This window comes from Thermochaetoides thermophila (genome assembly GCF_000221225.1).
Source record: "Thermochaetoides thermophila DSM 1495 unplaced genomic scaffold scf7180000011816, whole genome shotgun sequence".
Taxonomy (NCBI): domain Eukaryota; kingdom Fungi; phylum Ascomycota; class Sordariomycetes; order Sordariales; family Chaetomiaceae; genus Thermochaetoides; species Thermochaetoides thermophila.
The window spans coordinates 2,557,770-2,584,371 of NW_006383032.1; the positions used below are offsets into that span (position 1 = coordinate 2,557,770).

Consider the following 26,602-nt stretch of genomic DNA (forward strand, 5'->3'; position numbering starts at 1 on the left):
AGTGTCATTCGACAATTAATATCACAACCTATTCCTCTCTACCGTTCTCAAGGCTATGATCTTTTCAACGACATCAGACCCTTGGGCCGCTGAACTCCTTAGTTTCGTCCCTTAGAGCCTTCAAATGTCCAGCAAAATCATCGTTAACCCACTCCAGGTAGCTGAGCCACACCTGACCAGCACCACCAGCTCCGCCAGAAGCACTCGCACCCGCTCCGCGCAGGACAGGGCTCTTGAGCTTATCGCTCAATAGCAGTGTCAAGCGCAGAACTGACTTAATAGCCTCATCCTGTTTTTCAATCTCCTGCTTAACGGCATTATCCTTAAGCTTGTGAGACAGAGTCTTGCGGAAGCCCTCGGCGATGGCGTCCAGGCGGCGAGCCGTCTCGTCAGGGTCGATGTAGACCAGCTTGGCGATCATCAGGTTACAGAGCGCGCGAATGTCGCTGTCGTCCGACAGGCCGGCAATGATGCGCTCGTACAGATCGACGATGCTGACACGAGAAAAGGCCGTCTCCATGAGAGCGTAGAGGGTCTCGTAGGCAGCCTAGGGTGAGCAGGTCAGAAAACAATCCTTAAACGCAAAGCATCGCAGTGTAATGTATCACGTACCTTTCTCACTTCCAGACCGTCATCAATGATGTGCTTAAATGGGCCGAGCTGGACCTCACGGATAAGTTCAGGCTTCTTTACCGTCTCATCCATTACAAACGGCATTAGCTCACTGAGCTGGCTCAGGATGAGCTCGGGCTTGTTATGAGCGGCCGACGTGAGAGTCGACATGGCGTGGCGACGGATCTCCATTTCGCGGTCCGCAAGAGCCGTCTTGAGCATGTCAACAAGATGCTTCTTGAGGAAGGCATCAAAGACCTCGTTATCATCAGGAAGAGTGTATCGAAGGGCCTGGACAGCAATAGCCCTCAAAACAGACGACTGATTCTTGAGCAGACCCTAGTCACATGAAATGTCAGTATTCTGGAAAAACACTATCCAAAGAGAGGACACAAACCTCCAACTTCGACATGTACGTCTTAGGATCAATGATCGCCATCCGACCGATGCACTCAGCCGCAACGGCCTTGTTGTCGTCCTTATTAGTGGCAGCGAGGATCTGGTCCCATGTGGCAGCTGAATACTGGCCAAGATCGGTCGAGTTCAAGGAGGCCTGCTGCAGGATCTCTTTGATTGACTGCAGCAGCAAGTACTGCTTGCCGCCCTCCTGGTTCATAGCGTCAAGAATGGCGGGAAGGTAGGTGGCGATATTGCCTGCGCCAGCCCGTCCAAGAGCGACGGCGGCAGCGACCGAAACTTTGTCATAATCATGGGAGAACTGCTTCAGGAAGAGACTCGGCAGAATGGGGAACTTGGTTCCAAGACGCAGACCTGCCTCACCGATAACAGAGAGAGCAAGACTGGCTCGGGCTTGGTCACCTGCGCTAGTCTCAATCTCCTTTACGAAGCTATCCAGAGTCACTCCAGCAGTGCTATCGCTGGCCACCAGCAGCGTTCCGATGACCTTGCCGACAACAGCAGGGTCGCCGGCAACACCAACCTCCTTGAGAAGCGCCTTCATAAGAGGTCCTCCTTGGCCAGCCCGACCAGCGTTGGTAACCAGGACGAGCAGTGACTCGAGGACAGAACCAGAAATGGTTCCATGCAGCAGATGGCAAAGTGCGCTGATGAGTTGCGGAGTCATGACAACAGCCGGCATCTCCAAAACAAGATGGGCGAGCACGAGAAGGCCCGGTCCAAGGAGTTGGGCATCATTGTTTGTAATAACAGGAATTGAAGCACCAACAACATTCTGCACAGTCACTTGGTCGAGCGTGCCTTTGGACCCCGGAGAAAGGATGAGGTGCTTTAAGGCCATCACGCTGGAGCCCCTCAAGGCACGATTAGACTTCCGAAGCTGAGCAGCCAGCTCAACAACCACCTCACGAACCCACTGAGAGTCAAACTGAGCTGTGTCCTGCGACACGGCGGCCGCAGTATCAACCGCACGAACAGCAAACAGTCTGGTAGTCTCATTCTTAATCCGCTCCAGCAAGCAGTCAAAGGCTGCCTTACGCTTGTCTGCGGGCAGAAGAGACGAACCATCCGTGCCACTAGTTCGGGCCAACAGCGTTCCAAGCGCATGGATTGCCTTCTGGCGCACTTCAGCATCGGCATCATTCGCTGTCGTTCGGTCAATGACAACCTCGTAGATCTTTTGAAGATCGCCCTCGAACTTCTGAGATGTCATACGGGCGCGCGGCGGAGTAATGACCTTGGTAAGCTCCTCAGCCGTCTGAATGGCCTCGCCCGAGATCTTATAGAAGCGATCGTGCGCAACGGAAACCACTGCAACAACAATCTTGGAAAGGTAGGGTTGTAGCACGGAGGAAGAGTGATGCTTCACAATGTCGCCTATAAGACGGAGCGCCGCAATTCTCAGAGTAACTGCAGTGGCCGAGGCATTGCCAGCAGTGGAGGTTAGACCACTAGAAGCTGATCCAGCTGAAGTCTTGACCGCATCGATGATGGGCTCGATGATTTGGTCGAAGTATGAGGCCAGCCCACCCCTCTGAACAGCAACCAAGTCATCCAACAAGTTGATACATGCCTGCTTGGTAGGAATCAGTTTGCTCTTGAGCCACTTCGTCAGGGACTTGATAATAGCAGGAGTGAGAGCGGCCAGGTCAGCACGAGGGCCAGTTGACGGGGCATTGACAGATGTAGGAGAAGCTAAACCAGCAGCAAACAAGTCCAAGGCCGCAGTCTCGGAGGCAAAAGTGGTCGCGCCAGCCACGCTGCTTTGACGGCGGCGCTTCCTGCTCGGAGGAGGTTGGCTAATGCTGATGAACTCACTCTGAGAGCTGTCCCCAGAGAGATCGGGCACCACCCCTTCGCCAGTCTTGCGGACAAGCAATGATAGTGCCGACAAAACTTCCAGGCGCACATTTTCCTCTCTCTCGTTCAGCTGCTTGACCAGAGCTGAACCCACCCTCTGGTAAAGAACGCCACTCTCGAGAAGGTCGCCACTGCTCCTCGTCGAGATAATGGCATGTAGGCCCTTAGCAGCAGCGCGACGAACCTTCCAGCTAGAGTCGTCATCATCGTCAAAGGTTCCAGCATCCTCGTATTCATCATCTTCATCGAACTCATCCTCTTCTTCTTCGTCTTCCATGACCTCATCCTCATCATTGAATGCATAGTTGGGATCGAATTTCAGATAACGATTGCAAGCCTCGATGGCATCCAAGGTGTAGTCGCGCATGGGGATTGGGCATGAAGAGAGGAAAGCCTCAAGGGTAACCAGGGCCGACTCTTGAATTTCGTTGAAGTCGAAAGCGCCAGCTCCGTTCTCATTGTATTCATCAAGATGAGCTTGGAGGTTATCTTCGCTAAGAACCTGAAGCAGATGAGGGACGAGAGTGGGAATGAAGCGGCCGAACCGATAAGGGATCGAGCGAGCCATGGAGCCTAGAACAGTGATGTAAAGGCGGCGAGTCTGATCCTTGATGTTGTCACTCGAAAGAACCTCGACACTCCTCCCGATGAAGTCAGCAAGGAGTTCATCAGGGAGATAATGAGCGAGCATGGAGAGGGCAACGACGGCTCGCTTCTTAACAACAGAGTTGCCTCGGTCCTTATCCAAGATTGTGACGACAGCGCTATGCAGAGCCTCGATCTCGAAGGACTGGAGAATGGGGCCGAAGCACCTCACCAGCTCGATAAGCACATCGACAGCATCGGAGTTAGGATCCTCGAGGTTAAGCAAGCCTGTCGTAGGCCTGCTGGCGGGACTTGGATGGCCAAGAAAGCGAGGAATAAGAACCCTGCTGACGCTGCCATAGGCCTCGTTCACCTCTTTGCCTTGCATAGCACCTGGCACGGGACGGGGAAGGGCTTCCACCACCGCGCGAAGGGCGAGGGCTTGCACGGAGTTGTCGACCGAGTTCTGAAGCTTCAGGCTGCAGATTTTCTCGATCAAAGCCCCCACTATTTGGGGGTTGATCTTCTTAACCATGGGGCCAATGCTGTTTTCAGTGACCATTAGCATGCTCCATCTCATCTAGCGACAGGGTGAATGAGATCAGTAAACCATCTTCGTACCATTTGATTGCCTGGTTCTGGACTTCGCCATTCTGGTCGTCCAAAGCCTCCACCACGTGGTCGGCAGTCCGTCTGGACATGTTGAAGTCATGGCTTAGGAAGTCGATCTTGGAAGTAGTGAAAAGAGTAAGAAGGTCGTTCAGAGCCATGAAGCGGAAATCCGGGTCTGGATCCTTGATCTTGGACATCAAGCTCATGACCGTCTGAGGGGTCGGATTCGCCGGCAATGAGGTCGCCATTGTGCCTACCGCGACGTTGCTGACCCCGGGGATGGTAGGAACTATTGTCGATTGACGAATGGAATCAATTATAGATGTTGGAAAGGGATCAGTACTGCGTGATACAGGGTTGAGGAAAACAGTTCTTCATCCCCAAGTGGCCCTTGGATACAGTGGGTTGTCTTGAGCTTCAGGCAGTGTTGCAGCGCTGAAGGTGGGATGCCGGAAAGCACTGAAGACGAAAGACTCGCCGCCAAAACACCGCCCTTTGTTTGCGGACAAAAGAGAAAATGAAGTATTGAAGCGGGAAGTTGGCGGCTGCAAAAGCTCTGGCAAAATAATCGAAACGGAGGAATCTGTCTTAACGGGCCAAGGGTGGTGTTGGTCGCTAGCTCACCCCGCGGCAACCAGAAGGCAACGGCCAGGCTGAACCTGTGGAGACCCAAACAGGAACCTCTGGCGGGGCAACATCATGGCAGGTGGGGACCAGCGGGGCTGGTGCACGGGCCAAGCCAGCTTGCGATGGTGGAGGCAGGGGTGGATGCAGGGTGGGGAAAACAACAACACAACCGCATGTCTTGGTCCCGTCATCAATGATCGATCGACGATCTAGGAACCGAGATTCATCCTCCAGAGAAGGATGTGTTCAGCGGTTAAATAAGGACTAAACCGGCTTCGTGCAACAACACACGACAATTTGAGAGTTTTTATGATTAAAGTACAAAGAATGATGTAGAATGGAAATGTCCCGGCTATATCAATGCTCCTTATGGCAACTGTCGCAGCCAGAGTTCCTGAATGATGCGCCACGCGTCCCATGTCCTTGATTCATGCTATCCAGGTCCTCATAATTCTCCAGTGCTCGAGCGCCGAGTGAACGTCACTATGTACTCAGCCGTTTAAAACCATGACAGGATCCCTCCGTCGTGTGCCTTATCTTGCTATCCTCTGCTAGTTCTGGACTTTGCCCAACACATATTGGCATCCCGAGTCACTGAAAGATCATTTGAAGTTCTTCATCTTGGTAGAAGCAGGATCCATTATAGCGAAATAAGATAGACAGAGATCATGTTCCGTTTAGCTGCCAAGCGTGTTACCCTACAGTTCAGGAGGGCCTTGGGTCGGCGAAGTTATGCCACTGAGCATCAGCCCGATCTCCAAGAGCGTATTGGAATGGCCAGCGATCGGCCTTGGTAAGATACCTTGTTGGATGAAGTCAAATATCGCAGCCATATTGTCAGTTAGAATCTCTGTATCTGACAAGCAAATAGGCAGATGGCCGCCCTGGCAATCACCATTCCCGGCGTCTACTATCTCAGGCGTGGCGCCACCCGTCACTTAGACGCCAAACACCCCGGCGAGATTCAGATTGGAAGCAAAAAGCTCAAGGATACTAAGCCAGGCAAAAAAGCGGCAGAGGCTATCTCTGACCTGATGACCGCTACGGAGCCGCTGAGGGATCAGGCATCCCAGGCCATGCAGTCGATGACTCCTGGAAGCAGCGGTAGCAGCTCTGCCGGCGCAAACACTCCGTCGAGCGGGTCTGTCTCCTCGGCCATGAGCTCGGCCGCTGGCACTGTGTCGGCCGTAAGTGATTGGACATCCTCTATCAATCTCGCAGCATGGTACTGATTATTCTCAGACCACTGAGAAGATGGGCGAAGCAGCCAAGGAGATGGTTGGTATGGGAAAGAAATAAAAAAGAGGGGATTCGAGTGGGGAGGTGTGATCGAGCAACGAACTTCAAAGCTGGCAAGTTGGTAGCGGCTAAAGCGGTATCATTAAGTGAAGAGTTAAGATATTTCAAGATATTGGAAACGACAAAACCCCGTTCCAACTGTAGGGGTTAAAGCGTCTAGTCTACCAGAATGTCATACATACAGCTGTCCTGTGAATCAGACACCTGCGTGCTCCTCGTTTTGGAAGATAAAATGTTGGCACAGACCATGGTGAACACTGAACGGGAGGTAGCCCACGACTCCATGTGGCAAACAACCCATAGATGAGAGGCTATGAGTTCGATAGGAGACAAGAACGCTAGTTATGCGTTATTCTGGTGAATATCCAATCGATTTTCTTCAAAGTCAACCAAAGATCGAACCTTGCCAATGGATCGTAAGCAGGAAGGGGAATGGTCCCTATGGAGCGTTGGAGGGAAGAGGAGTATTTTTTTTAAAAAAAAAAGTCCTGCGGAGGGGCAGTTAAGTTACCCCGCCCCCGCATTCTCCAAACTCCTGCCCCTGCTGGTTCTTAAAACTCTGCCCCGCCAGGGTTCCCGAACAACACCGAGGACCCTCTGCGACAGTCAGGAGAGTCCCCTGACGAACTTGACTCTCCAGCCTTGCGGCTTTGACTCACCTTGAACCAAGGTTGTTTCAATTCGCGCAGCCAAGCTACTTCTTTCTGTCACTTCCTGTCAACTATACACCAATATCCTCGCAGCTAATTTCTTTAGAAGTCCGTTGCAATGTCCTCCCCTGGCCCCAAGACGATCCGAGTCGGCACCCGCCGCTCAGCCCTGGCGCTCGCGCAGACCAACCTCGTGATCGCGGCACTGCAGCGCGCCCACCCGGACCTCACCTTCGAGGTGCACGCGATGGCGACCATGGGCGATCGCGATAAGACGACGCCGCTACCTGCGCTGGGCAAGGGGTTGTGGACGTCAGAGCTCGAGGCGCGCCTGACCTCGGGCGAGATCGACATCATCGTGCACTCGCTCAAGGATATGCCGACGACTTTGCCGGAGGGCTGTGTCCTCGCCTGCGTTACGGCGCGCGAAGATCCCCGCGATGTGGTCGTCTTCAAGAAGCGGTATCAAGAGGAAGGACGTTACAAGACGCTTTCAGACCTGCCGCAGGGTAGCGTGGTGGGCACGAGCAGTGTGCGCCGGGCGGCACAATTGCGCCGGAGGTATCCCGGCCTGGTCTTCCGGGATGTCAGGGGGAATGTGGAGACCAGGCTGGCGAAGTGCGACGCTGAGGTTGAGGAAGGGAAAGGGGAGAGGTATGACGCCCTCATTATTGCGGCAGCCGGCCTGAAGAGGTTGGGATATGAGGGGCGGATTTCGCAATACCTGGACTCTACGACTGAAAGTGGCGGGCTGCTCCATGCTGTCGGCCAGGGTGCACTGGGCATTGAGGCTCGAGAGGGAGACGAGGCAGTGATTCAATTGCTCAAGGCCGCAGAAGATCGGCCAACCATGCTGGCTACTTTCGCGGAGCGGGCTGTGATGAGGACCCTGGAGGGTGGCTGCAGCGTGCCAATTGGCGTGGAGACGGCCTGGGTTGAGGAAGATGGCAAGAAAAAACTGCGTCTGCGGGCAACGGTCGTCAGCTTGGACGGCAAGGAAGCCGTGGATGGCGAGCAGACGGCGGATGTGAACACTCTGGAGGAGGCCGAAGTGCTCGGCAAGGAGCTGGCCCAGCAGCTATCAACGAACGGAGCGCAGAAGATCCTCGACGACATCAACAAGGGCCGGGTCACCGGAGCCGCGCTCAAAGTGAGCGACGTCTGATGACTAATCCTGTACCTTATAGGCGTAAAGACAGGCAGGCATATCATAGATGGCGATGATTTCTTCTTTCTGATCTATTTTGTCTCACCCCACTGGGTTGAAGCTTTTGTCGTCATCGCCATCGAAAAGCAAGATGCAAAACCCACCAACACCGTTTTTACCATAGTGGCCGATCCCTCGTGGTACATAACCTCGACCCTAAGTATCTATCAGGTTGAACTGTTCTGCAGATAAACACAAGACAAAGAAAATGTGATGAATTGACTCCTCCACTGGCATGCTAACCTCACTCCATGCGTTCCCGCATAAAACCAACCCCTTGAAATATATGGAGCCCCTGAGCTTAGTGGTCGCTCTCGGCCGCAGTGAACTCAGCATAGGCATCGGCGTCCATGAGGGCCTCGAAGTCCTTCAGGCCCTGCTCAGTGAGCTGAACTTTGGCGATCCAGCCGCCACCATGGGAATCGTCCTCGGGAACCTGGTTGACCGTGCCAGGCTTCTCCTCGAGCAGCAGGTTGACCTGAGTGATCTTGCAGGCCACAGGAGAGTAGATGTCGGCGGCGCTCTTCACCGACTCGACAGCGCCAATGGCGTCACCGGCCTGAACCTCGAGGCCCTCCTCGGGCAGCTCGACGTAGACAATATCGCCGAGGGTCTTAGCAGCGTATTCGCTGATACCAACGACGCCGGTTTTCTTGTCGGCCGAGATGTCAATCCACTCGTGCTCCTTCGTATATTTCCGGATGGCGTCTGTCGTTTCCCATGGCGATGCCCGTGGTTAGCACTGGATGTTCACCCACCACCGTCTATTGGAGCAGGCGGGTTGGTTGGCTCACTTGAAGCGGTAACAGAGAAGGGCCGGATAAAAACGGCGCGGTAGGCGGGGGCCCTGATAGTGGCCGAGACGGCAGAGAGGCGGGCGAGCCGCAGAGACCGGGCAATTGAGGCCATTGTGAAGGAGTCGGGCTGGTAGCGGGGAGGCTGTTTGCTGGGAAGAGCGAGGGGTGAGCAGCAGAGGTGCGTAACGGCAACCGCAGAGAGATGGCGAGGTCTAGGAAGAAGATAAAGTCGAAATCGAATGACGCCGATGGGCCGAGTTGGCGATGGCTGCAAATCGGGAGCCGGCCAACTGCCAAGTTCAGATCCAGCCAATCAGAGAGCCCGTAAGGGGCCGAGGTACCAGCTTACATAATCAAAAGTCTTGGCTTCCGTGCAGACAGGACCTGTGCATCCTGTAAGCTGAAGTCTGGACCCCAGGTTGGGGAGAGACCCACGAGGGGCAGCAGAGCTTTTAACAAGCACCCAACAACCGGTGAGCAACTCTCCTTAGGCTCTCCATACTCGAAGCCGCCACCCCACGTTTGGTCCGTGGATGCCCAGCAGCCAGCTGGTTCTGGATGGGTGTGTCAAAACACTTAAAGGAGCAACGCGATAGGCTGAGCCGCAATTGCTGCAAGTCTCCTGAGATTCCTGAAATTACCTCGCGATTCAGTCCATCTTGCATTGTTTACCAAGCCCTCCTACCCTAAACTGGAACAAACATTCCATCCAGGTCGCGGGCTGATGTTTGCACGCAGCTCCACATAATAGCTCAGATAGTGTCTTCCGACTATTTGCACAAGTCCTAGGTTATTGTCCCCGTTCGAGAGCGTCCTGGTTTTCGTCTGTCCTCTGGCGCTCCCTCTCAGCGCGGCGGACGGCATCTCAGCCTCATCTGCATGAAACTTGCGGGCGTGTTGGTTGACGTGCTTCAGCGCTGGATCCCACTATGAGTGACACAGCTTCCCCCAAACGGCGCTAAATGCGGGCGCTTGTGGGCTGCCAAGGGGGCCACCTCCCATCGTTAAGTCCATGCATGCCTCACTGTCCTCCACGGTCCGTCCAGCTGCCGTGGCGCCAGCAGCCCAGCACACTGTGGGTAACGGTGCATTCCGCGTTTGGATTGGCAGCAGCCTGGGTCTGCCCTGAGGCAACCTCGCTGAAGCGCTGCTACTAGGTGCGCTCTGCTGCACGGCGGCTTCGATCTGGTTCCGTCTTCTGCCTGCAACATTGCTTGTCTGGCTCCCGTGTGCAAGACCGCAAGGTGCAACCCAAGACAAGAGGAAGTCCCGTTAAAACAACGAGCAGCTTACAGTCAACTGCCTGCCCGCCGAGGTGGCATTGCACCCCTCTTTCCCCTCCATCCCGTCGCTCTCCAGGCTATCAGCCCTCCATCCACATTTTCCTATCTCTCGCATTCACCTTCCACATCACACGCAAAGCCTTTCCCGTTCTCAAGCCGACTAATTGCTTGAGCAAAGCGCGCCCAGCGGCCACTCTTCATTGTGCGCATCGGGCCGAGCCGACCAAGCGACCTCGAGGATTTGGGATTTGGCGGGAAGAAATAACAATCGCAGGCGACGACGTGCCCGCGACTCCGTGACGCCAGCAACTACCGACTTTCCTCCGTTGACCTTCTGCCTCTGCTTAACTGCGACCCGGCGGCAACACCGAAGAGGCCCATCATCCCGACCTGGCTCTGCTCCCGAACATCTGCCCGCCTTACCACGCCCACACATCTCGTCGCCGTCTGACACGGCCCAGTTGTGCTCCTCCTCGCCATCTGGGCTCCATGAAGTCGCTGTTCGGCTAGCCTGACAACACACCGCTCGATAAACCTTCAGCCCTTCCTCACCTCTCTGCCTTTATCAGACGAACCTGCCCGAATTCCCCGCTCTCTCGGGCCCTGCAGCCCTCGATTCTCGAAGCCAGCACGGCGGCTCTACGACCGCTTTCCTTAGCCACGCCTATCCTGATTTCTTTGTCAAATCGCGCGCAAGGGTCGTCGGCCCAATTCCACGACGCAGTGGGCACCATGGAGCGTGACCAGCTAGCGGCTCCCGCTCCCAGCGAGTCCGCTGCTTCTGATTATCGCGACCACTCTCTGGCCGATGCCGAAGTTGCTCCTTCGTCCGACTGCGAGAATAACGGCTTCCACGATCACCATTATTCCCAGTCGCAGCATTATGACCAAGACGATGCCGCTGAAAGCGAACCAACAGCCCGCTACAATACTCCATCCGGATCAGGGCAGCAGATATCCCGTCCTCCGTCCGGCCTATCGGGAGAGAGAGGAGCCGGGTATGCGACGGATCAGGGATCCCGGGCTGGGAGTAACAGTGCTTCACAAGAACAACAGCAACAGCAGTCTCAGCAGCCGCCAGCGCGCAACCATGTCGTGATCAAGGTTGGCATGGTGGGCGATGCCCAGATCGGCAAGACCAGTTTGATGGTCAAGTACGTTGAGGGAAGCTGGGATGAGGATTATATCCAAACTTTGGGCGTTAACTTCATGGAGAAGACCATCAGCATTCGTAATACCGAGATCACCTTCAGCATCTGGGACCTGGGCGGCCAGCGTGAATTCGTCAACATGCTGCCTTTGGTGTGCAACGATGCCGTGGCCATCCTTTTCATGTTTGACTTGACTCGGAAGAGCACGTTGAACAGCATTAAGGAGTGGTATCGCCAGGGGCGCGGGTTCAACAAGACCGCCATTCCTGTGCTGGTCGGTACCAAATATGACCACTTTGTGAACCTGTCGCGAGAGGAGCAGGAGGAAATTTCCAACCAGGTACTACCTGCTTTCCGTGCGTAGCTCAACCGACGTTGGACTGACACCACTACTATAGGCTCGTCGGTTTGCTAAGGCCATGCGTGCATCGTTGATCTTCAGCAGCACCAGCCATAGCATCAATGTCCAGAAGGTGCGCCATATCCCCTATACTGCTTCCTTTGAGATTCATCTAACAGCCATCTAGATCTTTAAGATTGTGCTTTCGAAGGCATTTGACCTGAAATGCACTATTCCTGAAATTACTAATGTCGGCGAGCCGCTTCTCATCTACAAAGATGTCTAAGAAGATACCCTGGCGAGAGGTCTATTGACCCTCGATCTACTTGGGCAATAGAGGGAACCCAAGACGTAGTCTCTCAAGCATCCTCCGAAGAGATGGGACGGAACATCGTCCCTTTAAGTGGCGCCCCATGCCCAGTTTTGATCGTGGCTTCTACCATAACAGGGGCTACAGATTCATGTCCGGCTTATCGGCAGTAATGCCTCATCCGAATTAAGGGGGTCTTTTTAGAGCACGTTATGAGACTCACCTCTCATTACACAGTTTTCCCGATTTGTACCGAAGAAAGCAAGAAGGAATGATTGATTCCGTCATAAGAGGATCAGGTTTCACTTCACAAGGCATGCGAAGCATGCACCTACTCAACGGGGAGGGACTATTCCTCGCAAAGTTTGTACTTTGACAGTTGCATTGACCTTTGAAGGGGAGGGAAAGGAAGGGAAACACACATCATAACACACTGGGATTGGGACATATGGGGCTCTCTGTGTTTCTATCTAGCTATCTGCTTTTTCGGTCGTTCTGGCGTGAATTACCCGTTGGAGGGACTGACGTTTCCCGTCTGTGTTCCGCCTAGTCTCGTTTTTTTTTCCCACCTTTTAATTGAGAACCCATGGAATTGTACCTATGGCCTCGGAATCGTGACGTGCCGTCTGGTGAAGGTTGCTCTGAAGGCTTTCGGAATGATGAGGGTTCCCGTTGTTTTGAACCCTTCACAAGACCATGTTCTAGATCTCCATTTGCAACTCATGCCTCTAACTCAATGGCTTTCCGACCGACGTTTCATTGTGCCATAACACGAGGTCTTACTTGGGTTGTTTAACATACATATTCGCAGATCATGTTGTAGTAAGCTGAAACATCTTATGTCCCACGGCACACATGTCGCGATGGAAACCCGGTAAGCCAAGTCAAGTGCGCAAGGTTCACCAAACCTTGCCAAGAACATAAACACAAGCTCAACCCGTCCTCATGAGTACACATGCTAGTCGGTGATGCTGTACGGATGAGGGCGGGTGAAAGTCTCGGTATGTTTGTTGGACAGATGACGACTCTTAATTGCTCAACCGAGCAGGCTTTGGTAAGGCTTACTAAATTATCTTCTGAGATTTATAATAGAGCTACTTCACTTCATCCAGGAGGCCTCATGTGTCAATGGATATAGATAGTTTAAATGCTTGAAGTGAGACACGACTCAGTCAAGATCCGGATGTCTAGTATGCTGACAACTCCAAGATGAAGCATCCATACAGCTTTGCAGCCGCCTTCATCGGCTTAGCTCCTGCTTTTTCCGGGGCATTCAAGCATAAGTCTTCCACAACGACGACGATAGCACCAGAGACGAGCACTGACTTCGCACCAACTCCAACATTCAACCCAAATCCCCCAATTTGTGGTGCCGGCTTTACCTACTGTGGCTACATCCTTCGGGATAGCCAGAGTACGTTTGCTGCCTTTCCCCCTTTCATATTTGACTACTCGTGCAAAGCTAACAACTCCTCACCCAGACTTCAACGAGTACGACATCCTCCAAACCTACTGCTCCGCCCACAAGCATAACTGTCCCAACGGCAAGCCCCGTACAGACCCATACCAAGCCCTCTACCTCTGCGTACCCCCTGCTGCCCCCGAACAACCCCATGGAAAGTCCCCGGTGCCACCACCGCGTCTGCCAGACCAGCCCAACCCGTACGAACTGCACCACCATTACTATCTCGATCCACACTCGCGTCCCGCGGACGCCGAAGACAATCAAGGAGGGGCTGGTAGCGGCCGTTTCCCACATATTCTTAATCCGAGAAGGTTTCTCAAGGAAGGCTGGACGTCAACTACAACGACAACGATTACCATTACGCGGGGGGCAACGACACCAACCCCTACACCCTGGCCTACGCCGTTGTCTAATACGACGATTAGCAATGGCGATGGTAATGAGGGAGGGAATAACCCCAATAGTGGGAATGGAAATGGGATTGATGAAATATGCGCCAAGAGCCTGCCCCGGCCGGGGAACAAGATCGAGTTGCTCTGTGCTTGTAGTGGGAAGTGCATGAATCCTGAGGGAGATCATATTGGACGGTGTGATGTTCCTTGCACCTAAAAGAATAGTGATGCCTTAGGGGATAGCTGAGGAAATGGATGACTAGAGGATGCCTGGTAGTCCATTTTTTTTTTGGGTACGTTTTGGAAACAGCCAGTTTGGATGATCTGACTTGCTCTCGTTGTTTAGAATGAACTAGAAAAATCGTTGTCGAGAAAAGGCCGCTATATTGAATCGAAGACACGCGCGGTAGATCTGAGGACAGCAACCTCTGACAGGTAGCCGGAAGAGGTCAGAGAGCGTTCGTTGGTTTGATTATGATTACGGTTTGAAGATGGAAACTTAGCAGACAATTCAGTATTGACATTACTTTTCAGAGGTCAAGACCGTTGAACCAAGAAGCAATCGGGCGGGCTCATGTTGGGAACCCACAATTAATAAATGTGCCTAACCCGTCCTTAGTTCATAAGTTATAAGTGTACATCCATCGCTCATCCTGACCAGTCAACCCTAAACGCCGAACTCCATTGTTCATGACCCGTCCTCCTTACTCATGGTTATCGCCCATCTTACGCCCCAAATCAGTCCTGCCGCCCACATTTTACTCCACCAACTCCCCTTCCTCAATAATCCTCCCCAAAATCAGACTTTGAATCACCAGCTCATCACTCAACGCTCTGATTCTTTTCGGCGGTCTCTCCGTAACAGTGCTGCTGATGACCGAGGACGCTGCTGAAGCCCTCTTCCTCTTCTTGCCGCCGCGTGAGTTCCCAGTAGTAGCAGCCGCCCCCGCAGCTGCAGAAACCTCTCCCGAAAACAACGCCTCCTCATCCTGCTTCCCATCCACATACACCCAATCATACGGTGTACCCGCCTCCTCGGCCGCTTTCATCTCCACCCTCGCCTCATCCAGGGTATACACGCGTCGCAACGACGCACCAAGGACCTTCGCCAAAAACACATACGCTGACTTCTTGCTCTCCTGCGACTTCTTCACCACCGCCAAGATGCGGCTTCCATCCAACAACTTGTCCCGCTGAGCAATGACCGTGGACAAGCGGGCCGTGGCCGTGTCGTATGGGACAAGAGTGCGAGATCGGATGGCGTCGCCGAGGAAAGAGGACTGTCCGGCACAGAGGAGGTAGGGCGCCCAGTCGACGAGCGTGCCTCGGTCGAGACAGGTAGTTACCCAGCGAACTGCGATGCAGGGTAGACCGAGGGCGAGGGCTTGCATGTACTTGACTTTACGGGAGTGGCCATCTGCAATGAGGGCTGTGAAGCCGGTGGAGTTGCCCTCGGCGGTTAGGGTTAGATTAGGCTCGGAGCTCGAACCAGAGCCAGAACTGGTTGATGCTATTAACGGTACTGGCTCGAAGAGTTCGTCAAAGCCATTCTCCAAAATTCTGCCGCCAGCTTGTTTGATTCGCTTCTGGATCGACGTCGACAGTTCCATTCGGGTATTGTATTGCTCACTGGTCTCCCCTGGCTTCTTGGATTGGAATGATATCGCAAACGCCATGCCCTCGAAGAGCCCTCGATCTTTGTGAGGCTGAGTTGGCTTCACGCGCTCGACACCAGGCCCCGATTTGACCGCATCTAGCCGACTGGTGCGCACGCTTTGTTCAAAGGTGGGCACCGCTGAAGGTCTGGTGAGCTCATCTGTCGATTCTGAAGACAGTCGAGTCGACCGAACAGAGCGCCTGAGCTTTTCAGACGACACACTTTGAGGAGCTGGAGCTTTCTTGCGCGCCTCACGTCGCCTTCGCTGAACGACGACAGGAGAGGAACTAGCGACGCCAGTAGAGCGTGTGGGAGAGGCTGTTGCCTGGGTAAGGGCAGATGGGCCATCACTAGAGGGAGGATGAGGTGTGGTTTCCGAATTTCTAGGGTTGACCGTTGGGATGGACGTCGCATCCTCGGCTGCAGTATGTCTTATCTCCGTATCCAGGGCTGGTGGGGAGGACTTGTGATTAGGGGCTAGACCGTCTTTTAATGTCGGAGAGGAGACAGACGGCCCTCCTTGACGGGGATCGATATGCGTCCCAGCTGGGCTTGTCTCCGGAATGGCTCCTCCATTAGACGCGAGCTTACCAGATCCAATTGGAAGGCGGGTTGTTGACTTCGAGGACCTTGGCAGCACAGCAGCCGTGCTTGACGGTACTGACTCAGTCACGATTTCTGGCTCTTCTTCTGCGTTTGACTGAGTGGCGTCATCTTCATTTGCGACTTTGTGTGCACGTAGCGGACAGTCCTCCCGAGTTTCCTTTCCATTAGCTGGGGTTTTATTATCACTCTTTTCCACGGCCTTCCGGCGAGACCGTGACTTCTTGGAATCGGCTGGACTGTTTTTTTTGCGCAGGCTTGTCGCAGGCACCTCGACATCATCATCCCTCTTGCGCGGACGGGTAATGCTGATGGCGGACAACTGCTTAAGGGCAGCATCCTTCTTGGCCTGAATCATCCTCTTTTTCGCATATGAATCGTAGACAACGTCGTCCTCATCAGACGCAATGGGGTTCGTTGGTGCTTCAGCGATCAACCATTCCTCCTGAGATCTTACCACGGGCTCACATGTGCTCATGGGCTCTGGAGTTCCCTTTTTCCTGGGAAAGGCATCATGAGGAGACTCTGGTACCACGGGGTTTTGCGTGGAGGACGGGGATGGGCTGTTAACTTTCTCATTGGCGCGCGGCGAAGTAGTGCCAGGAAGGACTTGGGGGCTCGAGGCAGCATTCTGGGGAGGTGATGAACGCAGGCCACGAGCTTTTAGGGGCGAAGAAATCGGTGGATTGGAAGAGATCGCGTGGGCGGGAAAATCGGCAGGCGACGGCCGCGATGAAGTCGGACTGGCGATCTTTGCGGGCGATGTAAACTGTGTCGCCTGGAAGAGCTGCGACATAGGGAGCAACTGAGAGCGACTGTTCCGGAACGGATTCTGGGGCCCAAGAGGGGTTTCTGGAAATCGTATGGGCGCGGATGGCGACTGAGTTGCACTTTGGGGGTCGGTACACCTTAGGTGGGCAGGACCACCGAGATCGACGAAACCAGAGTCATCTTGGGCAGGAGAGACGGTCTCGTCTGTCTCTCCAAACCTGGCGAAGTCGAATTGAACCACCCCCGTACCATCTTCCTCCAGCGCTGCGTTCCTTATCGGGCTAGTGGGAGCTTCTGCAGAATGCGGAAGTCGAAAGGTCGATTCGCAACTTGGAGATGGGCGACGCAGACGCTCTTCATAACTTCTGTCCGTGTTTGGCTGGGTCAACTCCTGGGTCGAATCCATTATTTTTCTCTGTGTGGCAGCATGTGAACTGCGGAGAGAGGAACTGTGATGTATATGGAACTTTTCTGGGTTAGGAAACCCATCGTCCATCGGGGCTTCATTCTCATCGCGGAGTCCTGAGAAGCGCTCAGTATCGGGCAGAGAGCTTGGCTGGCTCGTGTCCGCCACGTCGAAAAAAGCAGCTGCGCGCATCTTCCAAGTCTTTGTCAGCACAGCTTGCTCGTCGGACTATGCGTAGGATACAGGCTCACCTCATTGTACTCCCACATGCCCCTCGACGTCATTGTCTCGAAGCGGCGCAAGACACCTGTTTGGGAACATCCATCAGTCAGTGCGAAAGAGAACAGCATTCATTGGTGTGTTGATAAAAGACATACCGGCAGCGTTTGCTTTGTGACTGCGAAGTTGTGTGCTTCTGTTGGGTGGGGAGAGTGGAATTTCATCGAGGGGAGAGCTGCTTGTCTGCCGAGAGGTTAGCTCCCAGGCTGCCATGCATGGGTTCGGGAAGTCTGGGGCTAGGCATAGGCAAAAAAGAAGAGCAGATGCCATACAATCTCAACTCCATGACTCTTTAGAATAGAATAGCCGCATATGAGAGTGTCCTGCTGGGAATCATAGGGCCCCTCCTGAACATGGGGCGTGCCAACGAGGACGGTAGGCGGTGTCATTTATATGGAATTGGGTGGCAAAAGCAAATCGCAGCTATCGCTCAGCGGCCACACGCATCTTGTGTTTTCTGCAAGCAATTCATCAAGTGCGTGGCAGGCTAGTACTGGATGCTGCATCACAGTTGCAATAGACGTGCTGCACTTTGGCTTCTAAAATGCTGGAGCGACCAATCACGCAGCGAGTTCCTTTTCTTTTATTGAGGAAATGGTAGTTTGCTTCGAATTGCCATCCCTCAGATTGCAATGCAATCTTCTCTGTCCGTTCCTGAAAGGCGTGATAAGAACGCGCTGTCACGTGCGGTTTCGCGTTCGTGTCAGTGCCAAGCCAACCACAAAGAAAGCCAAGCCAAGCCAAGACTGAACATGGTGCACGGACCAAGAGATCTGCAAGGGCACCTGCGAACCTGCAGAGCCTGCTCCTCAGCGCCGGGAGCGGGGGAACCCTGGTCAGGTGGGATCAGACAGGAGACGGACCACGGATGATGGATTGACATCGGCTGCCCAGATTGCTTGGAAAAGCCGGGCCTGGCCGCTGGCATTCAAGGTGCCATTGGGCACTACGTCGGAAAGGAGACGGCTACAATGAGAGAAGGGATTGTCAATTGACATTCATGCGGTGGCTCGGGAATTCCGACTGACATTTGTGAATACACTACCTATGCACTTGGCATATCCATGGATGGAAAGCTATGCTGTCATGGCGAAAACACCCCCTGAAATTCTCAGCAAAAAGCGTAAAACCCTTCAAACCACGAGACTTGGCTGTCGGCAGACACCAACTGCGCTGTGGAACCACAAACGCCTGCGGACTGCCGCCTTTCGTTGGGGAAGGGACTTACGGTCTCTGTGCCATGGAGTTGCGGAGCGGCAGCGTTCGGTCAGCACACAAACTGCGGTTGAGGAGCTCGAGATGATGGCAATCTCCCCTGTAATCTGTTGCTTCTTCAAAAAGAGATGGTGCTGCCGCGGCCTCAAGTCCCCAACGCGGTCCTTGAATCTCGTCTCTGACAACACATTTCCCCATCGCATCGGCTTTGACCTATCCGCAACCCAACGGCCGCCGAGGGATCTGGAATCTGGCAGTCCGTTGGCATCTGGAACGCAGCAACACACATTCCTCCCGCCCCCAGCTCACCCGACTTCGCTGCGGGTGTACACGACGTGCATCCAGCGCTGCCACTCTGGGCCCACGCTCTCCATCAAGGCGGCGTGACATTGTATCGCAGCGGTTCTATTCTTATTTGTGCGTTTGGTCGCCAGATCCTGCCAGACCTGCTGGCTTTGTTGGACTAGACTCACACGACGACTCTTTGAATTTCGAGTTTATTCCCGGTTGCATCGCTGCCGAGTCAAGGCCTTTGTGAGTCCCGGCGAACAAAGACAAAATCGGACGAACCCTGGGTCCTCGAGAAAAAACAACTCGAGGATCTGTGAAACGGCGAAACGCGCAACCCAGGGGTGCAAGCCCGGCAAACCCCTGCTTAGGCCCTGGCGCTGCCCCAAGAAGCCGCCCGAAGTGGCAGAACCTCCCTCCCGAGCTCTCCCAGCGGTCCAGCCGCGTCCCAGTGAACCTCCCCAAGTGGTCCCCTGTGGTCCTTAGTGGCCCCTGGTCCAGCGACTCACAGCAAGCGGTCTGGCGCTTCTGCGCCAATGAGAGGGCGGGCCTGCATGAATCCAGCGAGATGAGGTTTCCACCCGCTGTCGACCCCCTCTGCAACCAGCGCAGCATGCTCCCAGCCTGCTCCATAAACAGTACCTACTTTTTCCCATGATCGCATCCACATCCACCACCTCCTCTTCTGTCGGCTTGCTGCGCATCTGCCTCGTCTCTGCTTGCGCGAACCTTCTTTTCACCACCCGCGACAGGAATCCGCTAAACCTGGACAAGGCTGTCGTCGTCGCCGGAAGAACGACCAGATCCAGATCCAACCACGTTCTTTATTATCCCCGTTACAATTATTACTGCCGCCGCCGACCCTCGTTGCTGCTCCCCCGTGCTCCGTTCGTTACCCCTGCGTCTGAATCTGCATTTGCTCCAGCGTTACCAAGCCGCCGTCGCCAAAGCTCGCCGTGGCTCTCTTCCCGACCCTACTTTTTGCGCAAGCCCTCTCCCTCACGCTCATTCATCTTAGTTTTCCTCCGACTATCAATATCCCGACGAGCTCAGGCAGCTCATCGACTATCCAGCGAGAACTCCGACGCAGTTAAGATGGACGAGATGGTTCTGCTTCAGCAACGCAGCCTGGATGGCGCGATCCCGGGTCCGAATCGGCCGTCAGGCACTCTCCACGAGAGGCGTCGTTCAAGCCGTGGAGGGAGTAGGGATGAGACGAAGCCACGCCGGTTTCCCGACGAGTCTGTCTCGTCTGCCACCTCCCAGGCTGACGACTTGATCGAGACGCGTTCAAGCCGTTCCGCGTCTACAGCCTCACGAAGCACAAACAGACTGTCGTTGACCCTGCCCATCGCCCCTCCGAATCCCTACCCTTCACGTCCTACCCCGTTAACCGCGACAACACCTGCATTTCCGCCCACACCTCTCGACACTCCTGCTCTGATGTCCCCCATTGACGCTAATGACTTGATCACGGCAATTGCGGCTCAGGAGCGCCGTGTCTTGGAGCTCCGAGAAGAGCTGTCACGTGCTGAGGAGGATCTTGCACGGCTGAAGAAGCAATGGGCAACTCACGAGGCCTATAAAAAGAGGCCGGATAGGAGAGCCACGGATCCTACCCGCGGTATCGATGCGCAGGACGAGACGGCCATCCGACGTAGCCTGGAGCTCGATCGGAGAAGAGCCCTGCTTACTCAGCAACAGACTTCACAAGCTGCCCCTGAGAGAAGTCGTCGACGCGTTTTCACCGGCACGCACACACGTCAACTGTCGTTGTTATCACCAACTAAGCCCGACGGGTTGTCGGATTACGATGCTGATCGCTCCAAGGACGACAGCGATGGCAACAACTATGCGGCGTCTGCCTATACGTCTCTCTCTGCCCCATCATCCAAGAGAGCCTCTTGGGCCCCTCGGTCAACGCAAACGAGCGGGGTCAAGCAGTTTGCTCAGGATCTCAAGACAGGACTTTGGATGTTCATGGAGGATCTGCGCCAGGCTACGGTGGGCGACGAACCGATTACCGGCCAGGGTACCTACCGGAGGGGGCTCAACGGCTATTCGACTGGCGACCAACACACGATTCGCGCGTCGTCCTCAAACAACTCTCGACCGCGGGCCTCTGCAGTCTTCGACGACAGTGCCCCAAAAGCGGTAGCGCCCAATGGAGAATCTCGACAAGATGGAATACCAATGGACAAAGATGCCTCCCAACGCTCCCAACGATCCAAGAACGAGGCCCCAAAATCGACAAAGCGCTTCTCGTGGACACCGCTGAGTACCGATGCGTACGACGACAACGACTGGTCAAACTGGGACAACCCAAGCGGCTCGTCTCTTCGTTGGAGCGGTACGACCGTCAACGGGGATATCATTCCCTCGCCCCCAGAAAAACGCAGGGAACCCGAGACGTCAACTCCTATGTAAGATGCCCCTTCCCCAACTAATTACCCTTTTCCCCAGTCTCCGACTCACTCTCAACTAGCCCCTTCTCTCCTTATTCATCTACTAATCTCGAACCCCCCTCAGCAAGAAGAAATCCTCCAAACCCCGCGTCGCCTCTACTTCCTCCTCTTCCTCTACATCCTCCTCCTCCAGCTCAAGCGCAGCAAGCTCCAGCAGCGTCTCATCCGCCCCTTCTGCGCCGGCGTCATCCTCCTCGTCAGCCTCCACCACAGGATTAGTCGGCGCAGCGGCCGTTTTCGGTGGCCTCAAGAGCCCCGTCGTCAAGCAGCTGGAGGATCTCTTACCGCCCATGCTGAATCGCCTGACGCCCAGCAACATCAAGCGGACCGCCACCGACCTGATGAAGGAGTGGGAGCGCAGTTTATTGCCTCCCGACGCGATGCCAAACAGCAGCAGCAGGGGGCAGGGGGTTGGTGCTGCTGCAGCAGCTGGTGGTGGTACGGTGAATGCTCCTGTGGCCGCGGTTGATGGTTATAGTTGCCATCAGCAACAGCAGCAACAGCAGCAGCAGCAGCAGCAACAGTCACAACAACACCTAAACCATCAGCAGCAACAAAAGCGGAGAGGAGGAGCAGGAGAGAAGCGTGTGTGAAGTTTCGGAGAGCGGGCTGTTTGCGGATGGATCTTTTCTTCTTAGCTGGTTATGGTGGGTTGCGTGTGAAGTTCGCAAAGTCATTATTCTTCCTCTTCTTCAGAAACTACTGCGCTGCTGGTCGAGCTGCTGCTCTGGGTTTGGGTGAGATAAACAAGGAACAGGCGGGTTGGCTCTTTGGATTTGTCTTTGGTATTACGTTGTTCCTCGCCCTTTATGGTTTGGTTTGAGAGGGCAGGAGAAATAATGGGCTGCCGTCTGATAATGTTGGCAGTACCACTTGGGTGATACACTTGGATTTGCTCGTTTGGATTTTTGTTCGGCTTGGGTCCGGTCAGGGTACTGCGTTTAAGAGAGATTCAAAAGGTTTAATGATGATGACCAGATGATGTATGAAGCATTATGACACACATGGCAGCTCAAGCAAACATTCGTTCTTTCGCATGTTGCCTTCAAAGGTTGAAAAAATGATATTCATCAGGGATTAATCCGCAAAGCCCCCTGTTGTAAACGGCCTTGGCCACTTCCTCTGTTGACGGATCTGTTTATCCTTCCTACCACCACCAACAAACTGAATCGCGTGCAGATACTGACATAAAACACAGCATGCATCACAACAAGGAACCAATGAGTTGCTAAAATTTACGGTTTTCTGCACTGATGATCAAAAAATGTATATGCCTCTACCTCCCATCACCAGGAACAAGAAGGAAGATTCACCACAAAACATAATAACCCAGGCTGTCAACAATAGCACCCTAAACTACACCTTCATCCTATACTCGCAACCTAAGCTACACCCTCCTCATTCAAACTTTCACATTATCTAATATTTCCCAAGTAGGCACTCGCCTCCTCCTATCAACCCCCTTACTCATCAACAACACTAGCAAATTTATCCAACATAGCCTGCTGTATCGCCTCATACCGCTTGCAGACGGCTTCGCGCCCATCGCTAGGCAGCTCAAACTTAAGCTGACGCAGCTGTGCCATGAGATCCTGCGTCGCCTCACGGATCTTAGCCCAGGTATGGCCCTGGGCAACAGCCTTCTGCGCCTCGTCGTGGAAGCCCATCATCAGTTTCATCATCCACTCCGTCTTCCAGATGGGGCAGAAGGCGTCGTATTCCGAGTAGCCGTTCTGCTGGAGGAAGTCTTCCTTGATGAGGGTTGCCATGTCGAGCGTAATCTTGTCCGGGTCGGACAAAGCCGACTTACCAACCAGCTGGACAACCTGGTCGAGCTCTTCGCTGTCGGAAAGCAGCTGACGAATGCGGTCGCGCAGGCGCGGGAAGTCAGGATACTCTTTTTCATACCACTTGTCCAGAACGGCAGTATACTTGCTGTAGCTGAGCGAGGTGTTGATAGATGGGAAGTGCTTGCGCTGGGCAAGCTTCTTGTCCAGACCCCAGAAGACTTGGACGATACCCAGTGTGGCAGAGGTGACGGGGTCAGAGAAGTCACCACCAGGAGGGGAAACGGCGCCGACAATGCTGACGCTGCCCTCGCGGTATGGGCTGCCCAAGGCCTGAACCTTACCGGCACGCTCGTAGAAGGATGCGAGCTTGGCGCCCAGGTAGGCAGGGTAACCCTGATCAGCAGGCATTTCACCGAGACGACCCGACAGCTCACGAAGAGCCTCAGCCCAGCGGGAAGAGGAGTCGGCCATCATGGCTACGTTCATGCCCTGGTCACGGAAGTATTCAGCGACCGTGATGCCGGTGTAGATAGAGGCCTCACGGGCAGCAACAGGCATGTTGGAGGTGTTGGCGATGAGGGTAGTGCGCTTCATGATAGGCTCCTTGCGGCCACCGACGTCGATGGTCAACTCGGGGAAATCCTTGAGGACTTCAGCCATCTCATTACCGCGCTCGCCACAACCGACATAAACAATCACATCGCTGTTGGAGAACTTAGAGACGGATTGACTAATGACAGTCTTGCCGCAGCCGAAGGCGCCAGGAATGGCGACTGTGCCGCCTTGAACGGACGGGAAGAGGGCGTCCAAAACACGCTGGCCGACCAGGAATGGCTTGTCGGCGGAGTGCTTCTCCGTAATGGGACGTGGCACACGAACCGGCCAGGTCTGCATCATGGGGTACTCGGTCTTCTTGCCGTCAAATTCAACCTCAAGAAGCTTCTCCTCAACCGTGTAGCTGCCCTTCGGGGCGATGCGTGTGATGACGCCGCGAGCTCTTGGCGGCAACATGATCTTGTGCACTGAGATCAGCGAGTTCTCGAAGACGTGACCCCAGACATCGCCGCCGGTGATGTGATCGCCGACCTTCATGGTCGGGGTGAAATCCCATTTCTTGCTGCGATCAAGCGCAGGCACGGCAATACCACGGGGGATGTAGATGCTCTTCGAAATGCCAGCAATCTTCTCGAGCGGCCGTTGGATACCGTCGTAAATGTTGTTCAGGAGACCAGGACCGAGCTCGACGGAGAGGGGCTTGCCCGTCCGGATGACGGGGTCACCAACCGTCACACCGGCTGTGTGGAAGAGGACGTCAGTGTTGCAAAGACGCGAAAGGGGTTGGTAGGGCATGAGCTGTACCTGTCTCCTCGTATACCTGGATGGTCGCCTGGTCGCCGCTGATCCGAATGACTTCACCGACAAGCTTGTCATGGCCTACTTTCACCTGTCACACGGTTTAGTCGAGAACGCCCTCTCTGGGAGCGTAGGCAATCCATACCAGCTCATACATGGCAACGCCAGTCATATCTTCAGCGACAACGACCGGACTGAAACCATTATGTCAGCGGGAACTGTGTGTGATTCGGGCGGTCAGGGGCATGATGGTTGGCGGTACGGACCCTGAGATGGAGTAGATCTTGCCTGCAAACCTGTAGTCAGCATCCCCGACTCTTGCGACCAAGGCAATGTACGTCCAGGGAAAGCATACCGGGATGAAACCCCTCCTGGCTGTCGTCTGTCTTTGACTGCAAACACACCCCATAGTCAGCGAGCGTTGTTAGGCCATTGGTAGCAGCGATGGATTGTGGAGAGTGATGGTCGCTATCATCATATACCCCCAATCTAAGCCATCGCGGTGGGAGAGACTGCTTACAGGAGCCATGGTGGGCGACGAGGTTAGCGATGCTGAAGAAGCTGACGACGCGGGTGCTGCTGGTGTCGATCTTGGGGCCGCGGGGTTCGGTGATGCGGGGCTCGAGGGTGCAGAATGGACAACAATTGCAGGAACAGATGAAGTCCAGTGACGGCTCGGGTCCGGCGTCAACGATGGCGGGGCCGGTGCTGGTGATGCGGAGGCGGAGTCGGGGGTAGATGGAGGTTGTGATGCTGCAGGAGATGGTGGTGGTTGGATGTCGTCTGGCCCGGAAACCTGAACTGGAAGCTCGAGGTCCACGTTCGCCTGCTGCTGCTCGTGCTGTTTGTGCTGCTTGTGCTGCTGGGCGTCGGAGACCGGGGCGGTGCTTGCCGACTGGAGTTGGGGGAATTGCGCAATGGACGCAGTGGATGGGCCTGCCGCCATGGGCGATCCAAATGCGGCAACACTGGTTTCAGTGGACCCTTGAGACCCCCCAACCCCGCTGTTGGACCCGCTGTTGGGCCTGCTGAGCGTGGAAGAGGACGGCGCGCTGAATTCACTGCTGCCGCTGCCAACCAACAAGTCGACCAGCGACCGCCGCGTCTTCAACTGTGGCCGCAATCCCACCTGCATTCAGCTCACTTCTAGCTTGTATCGTGTGCCGCGTCGTACACTGATGTCGGTCCGAATGTTAAGTAGTTTGTAATGCCAGGCCGTTGGATATCGAGATCTGGGATGCTTCGAATGTTCTGTTGGTCTGACCAAGGCTCGAGGTCCTTAACTGAGGTACGGATGATGGAGGTGGTTGCTGGCCCGAGCTTTGATCTGTACTTCGTGTTGCTTCTGTGAAGATAAGAGGTAAGAACTAAGGTAGTTAAGTATCAATACCTGAGTTTGGTGTGCTAGTGCGGTGTGGTTTTTGCCTTTGTACAGTTACCACTTATCATAGAGAAAAAGTTAAAAAAAAAAAAGACAAAGCTCGGTGGTAAATAGGCATTGAGAAAACTGATGCAGTTCAAACCAACTAGCTGACAGGGGCCATTTCCCTACCTTCTTTCTACTACACCACAGTTGGCCCCAATGTTTACTTTCCTCACATTCTGGTACTTGCTTATCCAGTGATGTTTGAGTGTACAATTTATGACATATGCATTCCTTGCTCTCTTTTGCCTAATGCTCTTGCTGCGTCTCATACCAATCGGTATCCGACGCTCGCAGAGAATGCTCGGTTGCAAATCTCTTCGCATTATCAAAACACCCTAACCCCAAGCCATCTAATACCAACAATACCGAATAGTTAGATACACTACACAGTAGACTACACATCACTTTGTCTTAACGCCCTAAAGCATTTATTTTGTTCCATACCCCCCGGTCCCAACCGTGAACCTGTCCCAGAATTCTGGTCTCAACTCAATCAACTCAAACCACCTTACTAACGAAAGCTTGAATGAAAAACTCAATACCAATTGGATTCAACAGCGCCGTGTTGAATGCATGGAGATGGGACTGTAGAAGAGCAAGGGGAGCTATCATCCCGTCTCTTCGATTATGACCCTCTCCCACCTCCACAAACAGCGGCTTGCACCTCCCTCTCTAGCTGGACAGCATCCAGCCAGAACGTCCAACATCAAGTAGCCCCTCTCCGTGCTGCTCTGCAGTAAGA

At 54.3% G+C, this 26,602-nt stretch overlaps 9 protein-coding genes across 9 annotated transcripts; 5 read left to right on the forward strand and 4 right to left on the reverse strand.

Moving 5' to 3' along the window:
- Positions 1–73: 73 nt before the first annotated feature.
- Positions 74–4,334, reverse strand: CTHT_0027780 (putative TATA binding protein interacting protein; the record flags this gene model as incomplete). The annotated part of the gene is made up of 4 exons (XM_006693172.1): positions 74–547; positions 613–951; positions 1,010–4,019; positions 4,096–4,334. 4 exons carry the CDS (start codon positions 4,332–4,334, stop codon positions 74–76), a joined length of 4,062 nt encoding a protein of 1,353 aa, XP_006693235.1.
- Positions 4,335–5,381: 1,047 nt separating this feature from the next.
- CTHT_0027790 (uncharacterized protein) lies at positions 5,382–6,012 on the forward strand (the record flags this gene model as incomplete). Its single annotated transcript, XM_006693173.1, has 3 exons — positions 5,382–5,506; positions 5,585–5,900; positions 5,956–6,012. The coding sequence occupies 3 exons, from the start codon at positions 5,382–5,384 to the stop codon at positions 6,010–6,012; spliced, it is 498 nt and encodes a 165-aa protein (XP_006693236.1).
- A 768-nt stretch (positions 6,013–6,780) lies between these two features.
- CTHT_0027800 (porphobilinogen deaminase-like protein) lies at positions 6,781–7,827 on the forward strand (the record flags this gene model as incomplete). The annotated part of the gene is made up of 1 exon (XM_006693174.1): positions 6,781–7,827. One exon carries the CDS (start codon positions 6,781–6,783, stop codon positions 7,825–7,827), a length of 1,047 nt encoding a protein of 348 aa, XP_006693237.1.
- A 343-nt stretch (positions 7,828–8,170) lies between these two features.
- CTHT_0027810 (putative mitochondrial glycine cleavage system H protein) lies at positions 8,171–8,778 on the reverse strand (the record flags this gene model as incomplete). The annotated part of the gene is made up of 2 exons (XM_006693175.1): positions 8,171–8,577; positions 8,664–8,778. 2 exons carry the CDS (start codon positions 8,776–8,778, stop codon positions 8,171–8,173), a joined length of 522 nt encoding a protein of 173 aa, XP_006693238.1.
- Positions 8,779–10,681: 1,903 nt separating this feature from the next.
- CTHT_0027820 (putative GTP binding protein) lies at positions 10,682–11,726 on the forward strand (the record flags this gene model as incomplete). The annotated part of the gene is made up of 3 exons (XM_006693176.1): positions 10,682–11,440; positions 11,499–11,573; positions 11,628–11,726. 3 exons carry the CDS (start codon positions 10,682–10,684, stop codon positions 11,724–11,726), a joined length of 933 nt encoding a protein of 310 aa, XP_006693239.1.
- A 1,233-nt stretch (positions 11,727–12,959) lies between these two features.
- On the forward strand, positions 12,960–13,628 carry CTHT_0027830 (uncharacterized protein; the record flags this gene model as incomplete). The annotated part of the gene is made up of 3 exons (XM_006693177.1): positions 12,960–13,164; positions 13,232–13,412; positions 13,541–13,628. 3 exons carry the CDS (start codon positions 12,960–12,962, stop codon positions 13,626–13,628), a joined length of 474 nt encoding a protein of 157 aa, XP_006693240.1.
- Positions 13,629–14,365: 737 nt separating this feature from the next.
- Positions 14,366–17,712, reverse strand: CTHT_0027840 (putative DNA damage protein; the record flags this gene model as incomplete). Its single annotated transcript, XM_006693178.1, has 4 exons — positions 14,366–17,236; positions 17,296–17,351; positions 17,422–17,506; positions 17,596–17,712. The coding sequence occupies 4 exons, from the start codon at positions 17,710–17,712 to the stop codon at positions 14,366–14,368; spliced, it is 3,129 nt and encodes a 1,042-aa protein (XP_006693241.1).
- A 2,209-nt stretch (positions 17,713–19,921) lies between these two features.
- Positions 19,922–21,884, forward strand: CTHT_0027850 (uncharacterized protein; the record flags this gene model as incomplete). Its single annotated transcript, XM_006693179.1, has 2 exons — positions 19,922–21,249; positions 21,356–21,884. The coding sequence occupies 2 exons, from the start codon at positions 19,922–19,924 to the stop codon at positions 21,882–21,884; spliced, it is 1,857 nt and encodes a 618-aa protein (XP_006693242.1).
- Positions 21,885–22,754: 870 nt separating this feature from the next.
- CTHT_0027860 (uncharacterized protein) lies at positions 22,755–25,569 on the reverse strand (the record flags this gene model as incomplete). The annotated part of the gene is made up of 6 exons (XM_006693180.1): positions 22,755–24,376; positions 24,441–24,525; positions 24,580–24,628; positions 24,701–24,722; positions 24,790–24,826; positions 24,955–25,569. 6 exons carry the CDS (start codon positions 25,567–25,569, stop codon positions 22,755–22,757), a joined length of 2,430 nt encoding a protein of 809 aa, XP_006693243.1.
- Positions 25,570–26,602: the final 1,033 nt, after the last annotated feature.